General features: G+C 43.0%; 1 protein-coding gene across 1 annotated transcript; it reads right to left on the minus strand.

Annotated features, from left to right (window-relative positions):
- Positions 1–407: 407 nt before the first annotated feature.
- Positions 408–13,333, minus strand: LOC110496166 (N-formyl peptide receptor 1). The gene is made up of 2 exons (XM_021571911.3): positions 13,038–13,333; positions 408–3,519 (listed from the first exon to the last, which is right to left on the minus strand). The coding sequence occupies exon 2, from the start codon at positions 3,516–3,518 to the stop codon at positions 2,454–2,456; it is 1,065 nt and encodes a 354-aa protein (XP_021427586.2). The 5' UTR covers position 3,519; positions 13,038–13,333; the 3' UTR covers positions 408–2,453.
- Positions 13,334–14,480: the final 1,147 nt, after the last annotated feature.

A 14,480-nucleotide genomic window follows, 5' to 3' on the forward strand; every position in this document is an offset into this window, starting at 1 on the left:
TAACATGCAAAACAGGCAAGCCCCCCCCTAAAAAAAACATATATAAAATATAAATATAAAAAAAAATTTGAGGCTCAAATGAGCCCCACCTGCCCTGAATGAAGAGTCGCCACTGCGTCACTTTATCTGTGGCCAATGATCTTGAACCTTCTTGAATGGGCACTTCTAATGTAAATCTATGGCAGCACCCAAGGACGCTTGAACTTTTTAACTCTCCCTGTAGATTTTCTGGCAACGTGTCCCCATGAGTGACAGAACACTAAGCCAATCACGGTGCAACTAGAGAAAATGACCAACCACTGCGCTCTGTATTTTCGGCTGGCTGGGTCTACACCACAGATAGCACTGAATTTGGCTGAAACACCTGCATTTTGGAGCTGCCTTACTCAAGAAAACAAAAAAGAGACCATGTTTGTATGTCGCTTTATTAAGTCAAGAATAATTGTAACTTTTTTTTTTTGCTGAACATGTGGGGCTCAAAGCAGGTGGGACTCCCCCCCCCCCCATGCCCTGAATGACGGGTTGGCACTGGACAAGATTGTAGCCTTATTAGAATCCCCTCATTTTGAAACGTAAAAACAGAACAAAAAAAATGTGACATAACAATTATGACATTCTATTTTTAGCTCATAGGGGAGCCAATACGTTGAAGTAGAATATTAAATTGGTATAATGTTGTACGTTGCATCGGAAAGTATAAGTATTTGCCATTTAATATTATTTATTTAAAAATCTGATTATTTCAAAAGGCTAGCTAGCTAGCAGTGTTTAGCCAACTTGCTAGCAAGGGAAGACAACAAGGCAAGAGAAGAAAACCTCTGTTTGTTCCCCCTTGTGAATGATGATCAGTGAAAAAGCAACTATAGAGGATGTGTGTTGCTGACTCATGACAAATCAAATGAATCAGACATACAGTAGGAGTTCCCTCTTCCTATAGGTCAACATGTTGGTTGAAGAATGTGATATCAGTTGGCATGATACTTTCTCAACAATGGCAATTGGTCAATTTGTTTTACTCTCATTGATTTAAAAAATAATTTGACATTGATAAAGGGCAGAGCATCAAAAAGATGTGAGGAAGGAGGGTACGGCTGGCTGGTCTGTTCTGTTTGTTCCCATCCATTTTATGTTCCTTTCCTCCATTGTCCTGAGGGGGATTTCTGTTTCTCTGCATCCTGGACGTTCAGGCCTTTCATGAATGACAACGCTAGCTATACAGTTTCAGACAATACAGGAAAACAGTTTTGATTCTCATTGAGAATATTTATCAAAAGATAAATAGATGTCAGCTGAATTGTCTCTTTCATACTTTTTATTTCTGAAAAATATAATCAGAGAGCGGAGAAGAAGAGAGAGAAAGAGAGACAGGGAGCGAGAGAGTCATGAAGTGAGTTGAATTGTGTTTTTCATTTCTCTTCCGCTGTGAGTGTGGTGTCTTATCTGAACTGGCATCCACCGAGCTTCAGCTAAGCCTCTGTGTTCACCTCTGATACAGTTTGTCTGAAGGAGAGACCAGTCATGTGACTGAGACATGATGGAAACCGTCTGTCTAGGAGGAGCAATGTGGGGACTAAAAGAGAAACAAGCGACCACCACGCTTCCTCAAGTCAAGTTGTCCAGATCACATCCTCTTCTTCTGACTCCCTTTCACCTTTCTTCCTATTTTCTCTCAACTTTATTTCCCCCCCTTTTAATCATCAATGAGAGTGAATGAGGTGCAGTTTTGAATGGTTTTATGTGAGGTGTGATTGTTAGTTAGCCTATTGCAGATCTGGACAAATGATCCATCTACCACTATTGTCACTATGAATGCTGGATAGACCGTTAGACTGGTAGACTATACTGGCCTGTGCCCAATAAAAAAAAAACACAACCCACCACAAAGCAACAAAGACAAAGTTTGACAACCCTCCCCTATTTTGGACCACCCCCCAGTAAATTGTGAGCTGTCCCTTAAGCAACATATCAAATTGGGATAATGTTGTAGTTTACACCGGTAAGTATAAGAATATTTGCCAGGGCATTTTACACTCCTTTTTCTCCGCAATTTCGCCATTTCCAATTACAATCTTGTCTCATGGGACGGAATATGGGAATTAATATCCTCGTTTTTCCACTTTTCCAAACATGACACTTAGTAAAACATAGCATGATTGAAGTCATTTATGACTTTCCCCAGAAGTTGTATCACTTCCTCCTGATAGGTTATTTTCTAGGCACAGTTCCACTTTCTTTCTATGATTTTCATCACATAACACTTCGAAAGTGTGATAATTATTTCCTGAGGCATTTACATAAATTCACAGTTATCCTATGTCTATATGTATCCTAACTGATAAAAAATATGTCTACACAAGCTATTCAGCTATTCACTGTTTAATTAGCCTGTGATCTAATAAGGACAGGAACTCCTCCTCATACCAAATGTGCCTTCCCACAGACTTTGGCCACATTCACTCGAAACTGACATTGGCCACATTCACCATTGCAAGTCGTGATACAGAGCCAGAACTATCATCCACTGTGCGCTCGTTGGACTGAGTGTTTCGACCATCTCTGTCATCGGCTAGTGCTCTCCGGTACACCCCAGCTAAGCTCTGCCTGAATCTTGACCCTCTCATGTCCAACCCCATACAGAAGTACAGCAGCGGGTTCACACAACTGTTGAAGTAGGCAAAGCCTGTGGCCCCTGTCAGCCCCACCTTCACCACCATACTGTTGCTCTTCACCATCTTGACCAGTAGGAGACAGTGGTAGGGCGCCCAGCACAGGAAGAAAGCACAGACCAGCGATGCCAGGATACGGAGGGGACGTGACTTGCCCAACAGGCGGGTGCGTCTGATGCCTAACCCTGCTAGGATGTAGCAGCAGAGGATGATGAGGAAAGGAAGCAGGAAACCGCATAGGAAGCGCATTAGGTAGAGCGCGAGCTTAGCGCTGTTATCGCCTTTCGTTGATTCCTTGACATCTAGCGAGCACTTGCTCAGGTTGTTCTTGCCGAGGTAAACCTGGCGGTAGGCGAAGTAGGGGGCGCTCAAAATGGCCGCCACCGCCCACACGCCGGCACTCACCAGGCGGGCGGCGCAGATCGTCCTACGCCGTTTGGTAAAGACGGGGTGCCAGACGCAGAGCGTCCGGTCCATGCTGATGACAGCGAGCAGGAACACACTGCAGAACATGTTGGCATACTTGAAGAAGCCGTTGAACTTGCATAAAAAGATGCCGAACGGCCAGTAGTCGAAGAAGAGCTTCTTGGTCAGCGAGAGCACACGGCTCAGGCAGAAGATGAGGTCGGCCACGGCCAGGTTGACCAGCCACACATTGGTGACGGTGGGCTTGAGCTTGAAGCCTGCCACCCAGATGACTACAGAGTTGCCCGTGGTGCCCAGGACAATGGTCAGCGTGTAAAGGACAATGATTAAGTTGTTCATGATGGCCTCGATGTCCACCACCTTGGCTTTGTCATCTCGGGTGGCTGAGGTGACGAGGACGAATGGAAGGGTGGCGTTTGGTGTCATTCTGTAAAAAAGGGTGACAATAGTTTGAATACACAGAATGACTACCTTCTAATCTACAGTATACTTAATGGCTTCCCTCTAGATGAGTCATATTGTGTAACACTGTTTCCTCTAATGGTAGAACACTTTGTCACAGCCAGCAGCCAGTCAGTTATTATTATCAGGAAGAGGACTCATAGTCACAAATGGACAGAACTCTATAAATTCTTGATTTTAGGAATTATTCTGAACCTTCAGATGGGATATAGTGTACCAGGCATGATGTAATCTATTCATGACAGTCTATTTCTATGTCTGTGTCTGAGTCATTCTGTGTCTATGTCTGGGAATGTGTGTGTATGTATCTGGGTGAGTATGTGGCGGGGGTCTGGGACTGTGAACTACCCACAGTTTTAACCTTTTACATTTTTTTCCCCCAAAGTGCACACCACAGGAACCTGACGGCTCAAAATAATGACTGTAACGGAGTAAATGGAATGGTATCAAACACCTGTTTCATGTATTTGACACCATTCCACTCATTCCGCTCTAGACATTACCACGAGCCCGTTCTCCCTAATTAAGGTGCCGGATGGGATGGCTGGCATTTTACGGACTCCTAACCAATTGTGCTATTTTGTTAGTTTTTTCGTGTTGTTTGTAACTTATTTTTTTACTTATTTTGTACATAATGTTGCTGCTACTGTCTCTTATCACCGAAAATAACTTCTGGACATCAGAACAGCGATAACTGGAACTGGACGAAGATTTTTATTTTAACGAGTCCGACACAAAGGAATAACTTCTTTCTCAGAAACGGGCCCAAATCCCCTTCATTGCATGAAGAAAAGACGGAGAAAAAGGGGGCGGAGATCGGGCTGCCTTCTGAGAATTTGTAGGCGAGTGAGTAAACCTTCACTACCATTGGCCAACGTGCAATAATTGGAAAACAAAATGGATGATATACGATCAGGACTATCCTACAAACGGGACATTAAAAACTCTAATATCTTATTTTTCACCAAGTCGTGGCTGAACGGCAACACAGATAATATAGAGCTGGCAGGATTTTCCATGCATCGGCAGGACAGAGTAAGGTAAGTCGGGTAAGACGAGGGGCGGGGTGTGTAACAGCTGGTGCGTGATGGCAATTTTTTTATTTTTTAAAATTAATTTTTAAATAACATTTTACTCCTTTTCCTCCCCAATTTCGTGGTATTCAATTGTTTTTAGTAGCTACTATCTTGTCTCATCGCTACAACTCCCGTACAGGCTCGGGAGAGACGAAGGTTGAAAGTTATGTGTCCTCCGATACACAACCCAACCAAGCCGCACTGCTTCTTAACACAGCGCGCATCCAACCAGCCATCCAGCCAGCCGCACCAATGTGTCAGAGGAAACACTGTGCCGTGCACCTGGCAACCTTGGTTAGCGTGCACTGCGCCCGGCCTGCCACAGGAGTCACTGGTGCGCGATGAGACAAGGATATCCCTACCGGCCAAGCCCTTCCTAACTTGGACGACGCTAGGCCAATTGTGCGTCGCCCCACAGACCTCCCGGTCGCGGCCGGTTGCGACAGAGCCTGGGCGCGAACCAAAGGTCTCTGGTGGCACAGCTGGCGCTGCAGTACAGCGCCCTTAACCACTGCGCCACGCCTTTGATGGCAAATTTTAAAGAAGTCTCGAGGTATTGCTCGTCTGAGGACAGAGTACCTTATGATAAGCTGTAGACCACACTATCTACCAAGAGATCTATATTATCATCTATATTATTCGTAACCGTCTATTTACCACCACAAACCGATGGTGGCACTAAGACCACACTCAACCAGCTGTATAAGGCCATAAGCAAACAATAAAATTATCATCCAGAAGCGGAGCTCATAGTAGCAGGCAAACTTAAATACATTTTACCTCATTTTTACCAACATGTCACGCTTAACCAGAGGGAAAAAACTATCGACCACCTTTACTCTACACACAGAGACGCATGCAAAGATCTCCCTCGCCGTCCATTTGGCAAATCTGACCATAATTCTATCCTTCTGCTTCCTGCTTTCAAGCAAAAACTAAAGCGGGAAGTACCAGTGACATGCTCGATACCTAAGTGGTCAGATGACGTGGATGCTACGCTACAGGACTGTTTTGTTAGCACAGACTGGAATATGTTCTGGGATACATCCAATGGCATTGAGGAGTTTATCTCCTCAGTCATCGGCTTCATCAATAAGTGCATCGACGACGTCGTCCCCACAGTGACCGTACGTACATATCCCAACCAGAAGCCATGGGTTACAGGCAACATCTGCATCGAGCTTAAGACTAGAGCTGCCGTTTTCAAGGAGAGCGACACTAATCCGGACGCTTATAAGAAATCCTCAGACAAACCATCAAACAGGCAAAGCGCCAATACAGGATTAAGATTGAATCGTACTACACCGGCTCTGATGCTAGTCGGATATGGCAGGGCTTGAAAACTATTACGGACTACAAAGGGAAACCCAGCTGCGAGCTGCCCAATGACGCGAGCCTACCAGACGAGCTAAATGCCTTTTATGCTCGCTTCGAGGCAAGCAACACTGAAGCATACATGAGAGCACCAGCTGTTCCGGACGACTGTGTGATAACGCTCTCAGTAGCCGATGTGAGCAAGACCTTTAAACAGGTCAGCATTCACAAAGCTGCAGAGCCAGATGGATTACCAGGACGTGTACTCAAACCATGCACTGACCAACTGGCAAGTGTCTTCACTGACATTTTCAACCTCTCCCTGACCGGGTCTGTAATACCTACATGTTTCAAGCAGACCACCATAGTCCCTGTGCCCAAGGAAGCGAAGGTAACCTGCCTAAATGATTACCTCCCCATAGCACTCACATCGGTAGCTTTGAAGTGCTTTGAAAGGCTGGTCATGGCTCACATCAACAGCATCATCCCAGATACCCTAGACTGACTCCAATGCTGTTCATTGACTACAGCTCAGCATTCAACACCATAGTGTCCAGAAAGCTCCTCACTAAGCTAAGGACCCTGGGACTAAACACCTCACTCTGCAACTGGATTCTGGACTCCCTGATGGGCCTCCCCCAGGTGGTAAGTGTAGGCAACAACACATCTGCCATGCTGATCCTCAACACGGGGGATGCGTCAGGGTGCGTGTTTAGTTCCCTTTTGTACACCCTGTTCACCCACGACTGCGTGGCAAACACGACTCCAACACCACAACTGACAACACAACAGTGGTAGGCCTGATTACTGACAACGATGAGACAGCCTATAGGGAGGAGGTCAGAGATCTGGCAGTGTGGTGCCAGGACAACAACCTCTCCCTCAATGTGAGCAAGACAAAGGAGCTGATCGTGGACTACAGGGAAAAAAACAGGCCCCCATTAACATCGACGGGGCTGTAGTGGAGTGGGTCGAGTGTTTCACATTCCTTGGTGTCCACATCACCAATGAACTATCATGGTCCAAACACACCAAGACAGTCGTGAAGAGGGCACAACATGTTTTCCCCCTCAGCAGACTGAAAAGATTTGGCATGGGTCCCCAGATCCTCAAAAAGTTCTACAGTTGCACCATCGAGAGCATTCTGACTGGTTGCATCACTGCCTGGTATGGAAACTGCTCGGCATCTGACTGTAAGGCTCTACAAAGGGTAGTGCGTATGGCCCAGAACATCACTGGGGCCAAGCTTCCTGCCATCCAGGACCTATATACTAGACGGTGTCAGAGAAAAGCTTAAAAAAATGTCAAAGACTCCAGTCACCCAAGTCATAGACTGTTCTCTCTGCTACCGCATGGAAAACAATACCGGAGCGCCAAGTCTAGGACCAAAAGGCTCTGCCATGGCTGGCCTGTTCGGGTCAGGTTAACGTGGGCCACACTCCTACAGAGACACCACTCACACCCACCAGAGAGGGAGAGATCGAGAGGTATGGAGGTGGGGGTTTTATGACACCTCATGCCCATAGTAAATCTTAAGGCAGCAGACAAAATCCCTTTGTCCTCTGACTGTGGAGGAATGGAATGTAGGATGGGCCTATGGAGAACCTACCTCAGAACAGTAACATGCAATAAATGGTCTTTTGGACAATGTGTTTCGTCAACCAAAATGGTGGAAAATGATAGATGGAATACGAAAAGGAATGTTGTTTTGTTATGCTATTAAAAGTTAAATGATGACGTTATAACAAAAACATTGTAACTTGAAGAGTTTTCACAATATGTGCCTGATGTTTGCATGCTGTACGTTGTGTGGAAAATGTCCAGATCAAATAGAATGTTTTTGTAAAGATGAAATGTGAAGTTAGTGTTCTAAATTGGATCTGAGTAAAATCCAGACCTTGCCTCGTAACTAGCGACGCCCAGAGAACTTGCCATAAAGACGGAGATCTTCAACACGTAATTATTTAATTATATTCTGACCCATAAGAGCGGCAGTTCGGGGTAAGGTAGGGCTAAACTAAGCATAGTTTACAAATGTACCCAAGTGTGCTTTTCTCTCTTTTTCTCTCTCTTTTTAAATCCCCATTTTGTGTAACACGTGTCATATTGTGTTGGCCCGCTAGGGACCTGTTTCATTATACTAAGTTCTAATCAATATCCTAGACTGTGTGTTTGTGTATCGTATATTATCATTTTAGCTTGTTAGAAAATAAATAATCAACTCATAAATAATCAACTATTGTACGGACATATTTAGTGGGTCTCGGGTTTGTGCTGATTCCCAGATTATGCGATGTTCAGGACGAGACTGTAGAGAAAATGTATTAATTAGCAACTGTTGTAAAATAGATATTCTGATATTATTTTAGTTGATTTAGGAAATAGAAACTCAATTAAACCAAACTTTCCCATGGTGCCCCAGGTTACGGAGTTAATAATTACCTGATTAATTGAATCACATAATTATAAACAGTTAATCAATTGATGAACAGCAGTCATCACATTAATCAATGCTAAGTCCCGACAGCTCCTTAACAGCTTCAACTTACAAGCCACAAGACTGACAACAATTAATGAAATGGCCACCCGGACTATTTACATTGACTCCCCCCATTTGTTTTTACACGCTGCTACTCGCTATTTATTATCTATGCATAGTCACTTTAACCTTACCTACATGTTCAAATTACCTCGACTAACCTGTGCCCCCGCACACTGACTTGGTACCGGTACCCCCTGTACATAGCCTCGTTATTGTTATTTAATTGTGTCACTTTTGATTCTTTTTTTTTACATTAGTTTATTTGGTAAATATTTTCTTAACTTTTTCTGGAACTGCATTGTTGGTTAAGTAAGCATTTCACGGTAAGGTCTACACCTGTTCGGCGCATGTGACAGATAAAGTTTGATTTGATTTGATTTGACCAACCTCCTGTGGTGCACACTCACACACTATACAATTCATTGGATATTGACATACTCTCTGCATTCCACCTAAAACACATCAGTCCAACAAGGAACGTGTAAGAACATGATTGCCATCCTGATCCTCTTAGCATACAGTATCTCCATTTCCTTTCCAGAGGCATGCATAGACAGGAATCGTATAATGGTTTTGGCTTATAACTAGGGCTGTGGTGGTCATGAAATTTCATCAGCCGGTGATTGTCAAGCAAATAATTACCGGTCTCACGGTAAGTGAGCGTTAATTAACAAACACATTTTGCATCTCCTGGCTTCCACACAGTATAGCATACACCTTCACAATAAATCCAGGATTTACTTTAGACAGGTCTAAAGAAACATGATATGGAGAAAATGTCATCTATTTCAGAAGAACAGAATAGCATACTCTGAGTTGTCCTTATGTTAGGTCCTGATCAGGCTATGCCATATGGCTGTGGGCTATGGTAGTTAATTTAGCAGACAAGATTTGCTTAGAATACCATGGCATTATTTTATAGTATTATATAGTATAAAGAATACAATGGAACAAAGCTGAATAAAATAGAAAGGATATTTTCTCCAAACAATTTGAGGGAGTGCGCACATGTGGCAATTCTGTGTTGAGTGGTTAACAAAGATAAAGGCCATCCTATATGCTTCATTTAGAGTTATTTATGTAACTTTAGTTGCGATACAAATGTTGGGGTATATGTTTTGATTTTTAATACATTCCAAGGCTGATGAGACTCTAATGATGATTTGAAAGAAGTCATATTAAAGGCATGAGCTCTGCTTTATTTTTTTGTGCAGGCTGTACACACTTCATCAGTCTCTCATTCACAATTTGACAAGCACTTGCTTCGAATTTCCCAGTGGCATCCCCTTTGTTTGACCATAATGCCCCCTAAAATAATCCAGACATTTTGCAGCCAGCGGCTGTTCTGCCCTTAGGCTGAACACGATAATTGTTATTCCCTTCTCCCTGCGTGCTTCGTGCTCTGAAGCACCTCTCACTCGTATTGGCTCTCAGTCACGTGATCTGGTCTTTCTCACAGGTTGAAAGACAGACACATCCGGGTGACAACTGCATGTGTCCTCATCCAATTCCGAGGCACATATTAAAGATTTTGGAAGAATTTACTTGCCGTCAGCCAACAAGATGAGTAAACCTAAAGAACAGCAAAATCTCTAGCCTATGTCAATCCACTATCCCCCATAGTACAAAAGTTGACCTATTCTATTCTGTGCGAGAAATAAATATTCCAAACATAGTCTGGGACAGCTGTGCAATGAGATGGATTCCAAATTAATACAACTGCTAGCATGAAAAAAAAAAAACGCAATGAAGCTTATGCAACAGAACAGAACGTTCAGCTTAAAATGTTGATAAACTATTTGTGCAGCAATGCACAAATGCCAGTAGGCTACAAACCGAATGTTCCATTAGCTGGAAAACACCATTATCAAAAGTGAAGGAAATGGGATTACGCATGTAATGCTTCTATTATAAAGGTGCATTTTAATGGTGAAAATGATCTTCCCCAAACTTGAAACTCACTCACTGCGTATGTAATCCAGTTAGAATCTACAGTTATATGGCCACTTTAGTTGTGATGCAAACCTTGTCAAAACATATAGGCCGACTATGATTTGAAAAAGTCGCAAAAAAAAGGTATGCATTGTTTGCCTTATGCAGGGCATCTTTCACAAGTGATAATATTTAATTCAATTTTTACCCCTTTTTTTCCCCAATTTCGTGGTATCCAATTGTGGTAGTAGCTACTATCTTGTCTCATCGCTACAACTCCCGTACGGGCTCGGGAGAGACGAAGGTTGAAAGTCATGCGTCCTCCGATACACAACCCAACCAAGCTGCTTCTTAACACAGCGCACATCCAACCCGGAAGCCAGCCGCACCAATGCGCCGGAGGAAACACCGTGCACCTGGCCACCTTGGTTAGCGTACACTGCGTCCAGCCTGCCACAGGAGTCGCTGGTGCGCGATGAGACAAGGACACCCCTACCGACCAAGCCCTCCCTAACCCGGGCGACGCTAGGCCAATTGTGCGTCGCCCCACGGACCTCCTGGTCGCGGCCGGTTACGACAGAGCCTGGGCGCGAACCCAGGGACTCAGTACAGCGCCCTTAACCACAGCGCCACCCGGGAGGCCCACCAACACACTATTCTTAATTGAATCTTGCCTTTACATATACTAAATAATATCTGTGAAATTTGTTTTGATTTGGAATGGGCCATTATCATGCACCTGTCTTGAAACAGGGGCAGGGGAAAAAATACATATTTAATATATGCACTTAAATAGTGAATGGAGGACGCTTTTCCCAAGGTTCATTTTCATGCCAGCCAGGTGGCTATACTCGTGCTGTAAAGAGAAGCAAGGTGCTTAATATTAGGAAAGTTGAGAAATAAATATAGTAGGCCTAGCTGATGGGATCCTCTTCTTTTTAGTAGAGGCCATCACTCTGTTTTCTCACGCAATTACATAGCCTATAGAAATGAGCTCATGGGCTCTCATGAAGTGTTTGAGTAGATTTTTCGATTACATTTGCATTGATCTCAGAGTGACAGTAGAGTGGTGAGTACCAGGCAGTTAGCAAGTTTGGTAGACTACTAATGACCATCAGCAGCAACAGAGCTTGGAGAAGCCGAATTACCGTAACTTCACATGGAATTTGAATTTGACTGCCTCCATGACTCGTGACCGCTGGTGTGGCGGTAACAGCCGTGATGTGACCAGTCTCTTTGGATCATAGCCGTGGGAAGTAGGGGTGCTGAGGGTGTTGCAGCTCCACTAGTGGTGAGATAGTAAGACTGCAGAAGAGCTGAATATTCCAATCAGTGAGCATTGCATTTGGAAAGTATTCAGACCCTTTCACTTTTTCCACATTTTGTTATGCTACAGCCTTATTCTAAAATGGATTCAATTGTTTTTATCCTCATCAATCAAATCACAATACTCCATAATGACAAAGCAAAAACAGGTTTTTAGAAATGTTTTGAAATGTATAAAAGCAAAAAAACACCTTTACATAAGTATTCAGACTCTACTCATATACTTTCCGAATGCACTGTATACAGTATATATATATTCCCATCAGTGAGCCAACAGTAAAACAAACATAGTCCTGTTGTCTGGCAACCAATACGCTTCCAGTCTATATAAGGGATGGGGTTTACCTAGGAGCAAGACAATTAGGAATGTGTTGTTGTGCCATGAGCCAAGGACTCAATCCACCTCTCGTACAGTTTTGTGTTGTTTTATGAGCAGAGGCTTCTTTGATATGACGCTAATATGATTTGAATCGCCCTAAATTCTTGTGTTGTCATAAAGCTGGCTCTCTGCACTAGGTCAAAATCAATATTGACAGGCTACATTCATTGTTTGTTCTTTATCAGTTTGAGGATGTATTTCATTCATGTAAATACACCTTACAAAGTCAAATCCGATCACTATTTCTGTTTGATTTCTTTATTGTCAAGATAAAGAAAGATGTCTTATTGTTAGATGTGGCTGACAGATGCTGTTCGCCCCTTGCTCGTTAACGTAGAAGAAACTTTGTTTCCAATGACATACTATTTGTTCCTGGCTAAATTAAGTTTCAATAAACGCTGCAAAACAAACGTCCATATCTAGCCTAGACTTTACTCAATATTTTCATCTACAGTAGTTATACATATATATATAAGTGGCTAATCATTATTCATCTTGTTGGCAACTCAATTTGAGCTGGCATTTGATGATATTGCAATGGAAAGCAATGGACACAGATTAAGGGTAACATATCTTCTTCATATAGTCCCTGACGGATGATCTGTATATATTCAGCTAACTATCCACAGAATCTCATCATTTGTCCAGAATAGGCTATAGCATGCTACAACTACGTACGTGTACAGCTTGAGTGGCCAGTATTGATAGTCAGAAGACAGAGTTGCTTCATGTCAAAAGAGTTTAGGTGGTCTCTAACTAAATCGAACCGATCGTCTCTTGATAGTCAGAACACCTAGAGAATATTCTCTCCTGCATTTGAAAATATCCAAATAAAGTGATTTAAGAAACTAAATGAAAAGTAAAGCCAAACAACGCTGTATACGGTTGTTGTTATTCATACCGATAATGCTTACCTATGAGCTGAGATGCTTCAGTAGTAGCTGTCCAGCATGTTTAGCTTCAGGGGTTGAACAAAGCGTGGAGGTTCATAGTTCTAAGCTGTGTGTCTTAGATTTACAGATAGGTTTGTGTCCCTACAATCCTCACGATCTTCTCTGTCTTTCCCGTGTCTGTGTGAGTGTGTCTGTGTGTGCATGTCTAAATGATGTGGCCCCCAACCACAAGTCATTGTGCCGCTTGGGTGAAAAGGCCACAGAGAAGTGAACTTCCTGCCTCTCGCTCTCTCTTTCTCACGCTCCATCTCTTTTGCTCCCATCCCCTATCTCCCACCTCCTCTCTCTGCTCACACAGATACAAGGGGCAAGAGTTGTAAGGGGGTGTGCACTACTGACCATGCCTTACTCGATCGTTGGACACTCTTCCCTGGAGTCCTAGAGTGTCCACTTCCTGCATGTATTCTCAATTTTTAGCCAACAGACCCAGAACGAGATGAATGCCTCAATAGAATTAGGACTTTATGATGAATGAGGGTGTAGTTAGTAGCTTATTAAGTCAAGATGAGGGCTTTTTCATGATGGCATCTCAATCTCAAAGTATCTAAATGCATCATTCAATCACAATGTTTTGTTTTACTGCAGATTTTAGTTAGAGTTACAGTACATCACTCTCCAAATGTACCAATAGCTGTCTTACTGCATGTACTGCACGACTGTATACAGAGCTTTATAAAAGCTATCTGCGGGATGCCTCAGGCCCCTGATAGTTTTGGTGGCTCCTACATGGGGATGTTGCACTCTGGTGGCAGACTGTGTCAAGTCATCACGAGTATAGAGTATCTCAGAAGCATTACACAATAAACACAGTCTTTTTCTGTCTCTATGTTTATTTGAAGTGTATTGTTACTGTGGAAGGCACCTCAACAACATCACAGATTGCGTTCACCATTTTTCTGTTGAAAGGTCAGTTTCTCCCTAATTGTGCGTACTGTACTTCTTAACTTGTACACACTTAGACTTACTCACAATTTTACTGACATTTTACTGATAACATATTATTTAATTTATAAATGTGATTATTTCACAGCTAATCATCTTCAAAATCACTTAAACTTCAAGTTTACTGTCTCAGTTTAGCTTGGCACTAAATAAGCAGCCTATTTGGCATTGACAAATAAATATAATCTTAGCGACTGTTCAAACAATAAATCAAAGAAGATCAGTGGCGATTTTAGCATGTAAATCTTGGTGGGGCAAACTTAACGTCACTATTTCTTTGTATGCATGCCAGCAAAGCCATTACACAACACAACACTAAACAATACATGAATTGCACTATAACGGTGACAAACAATGCCCACAAACTGTTAGGGCCTACATAAAGCTGTCCCAACAGCAGAGCTTTCTTTTCAGCACCATGGAGTGAATCCTCACCACCGCTACACCTGGCTATCAGCGAAG

Source organism: Oncorhynchus mykiss, chromosome 18, assembly GCF_057628025.1.
Source record: "Oncorhynchus mykiss isolate SJ-2025 chromosome 18, ASM5762802v1, whole genome shotgun sequence".
Lineage (NCBI taxonomy): Eukaryota > Metazoa > Chordata > Actinopteri > Salmoniformes > Salmonidae > Oncorhynchus > Oncorhynchus mykiss.

What these genes read in the sequence shown, in the direction of transcription:
- LOC110496166 (XM_021571911.3), bottom strand. Translation starts at nt 3,518, where the DNA reads ATGACACCAAACGCCACCCTTCCATTCGTCCTCGTCACCTCAGCCACC.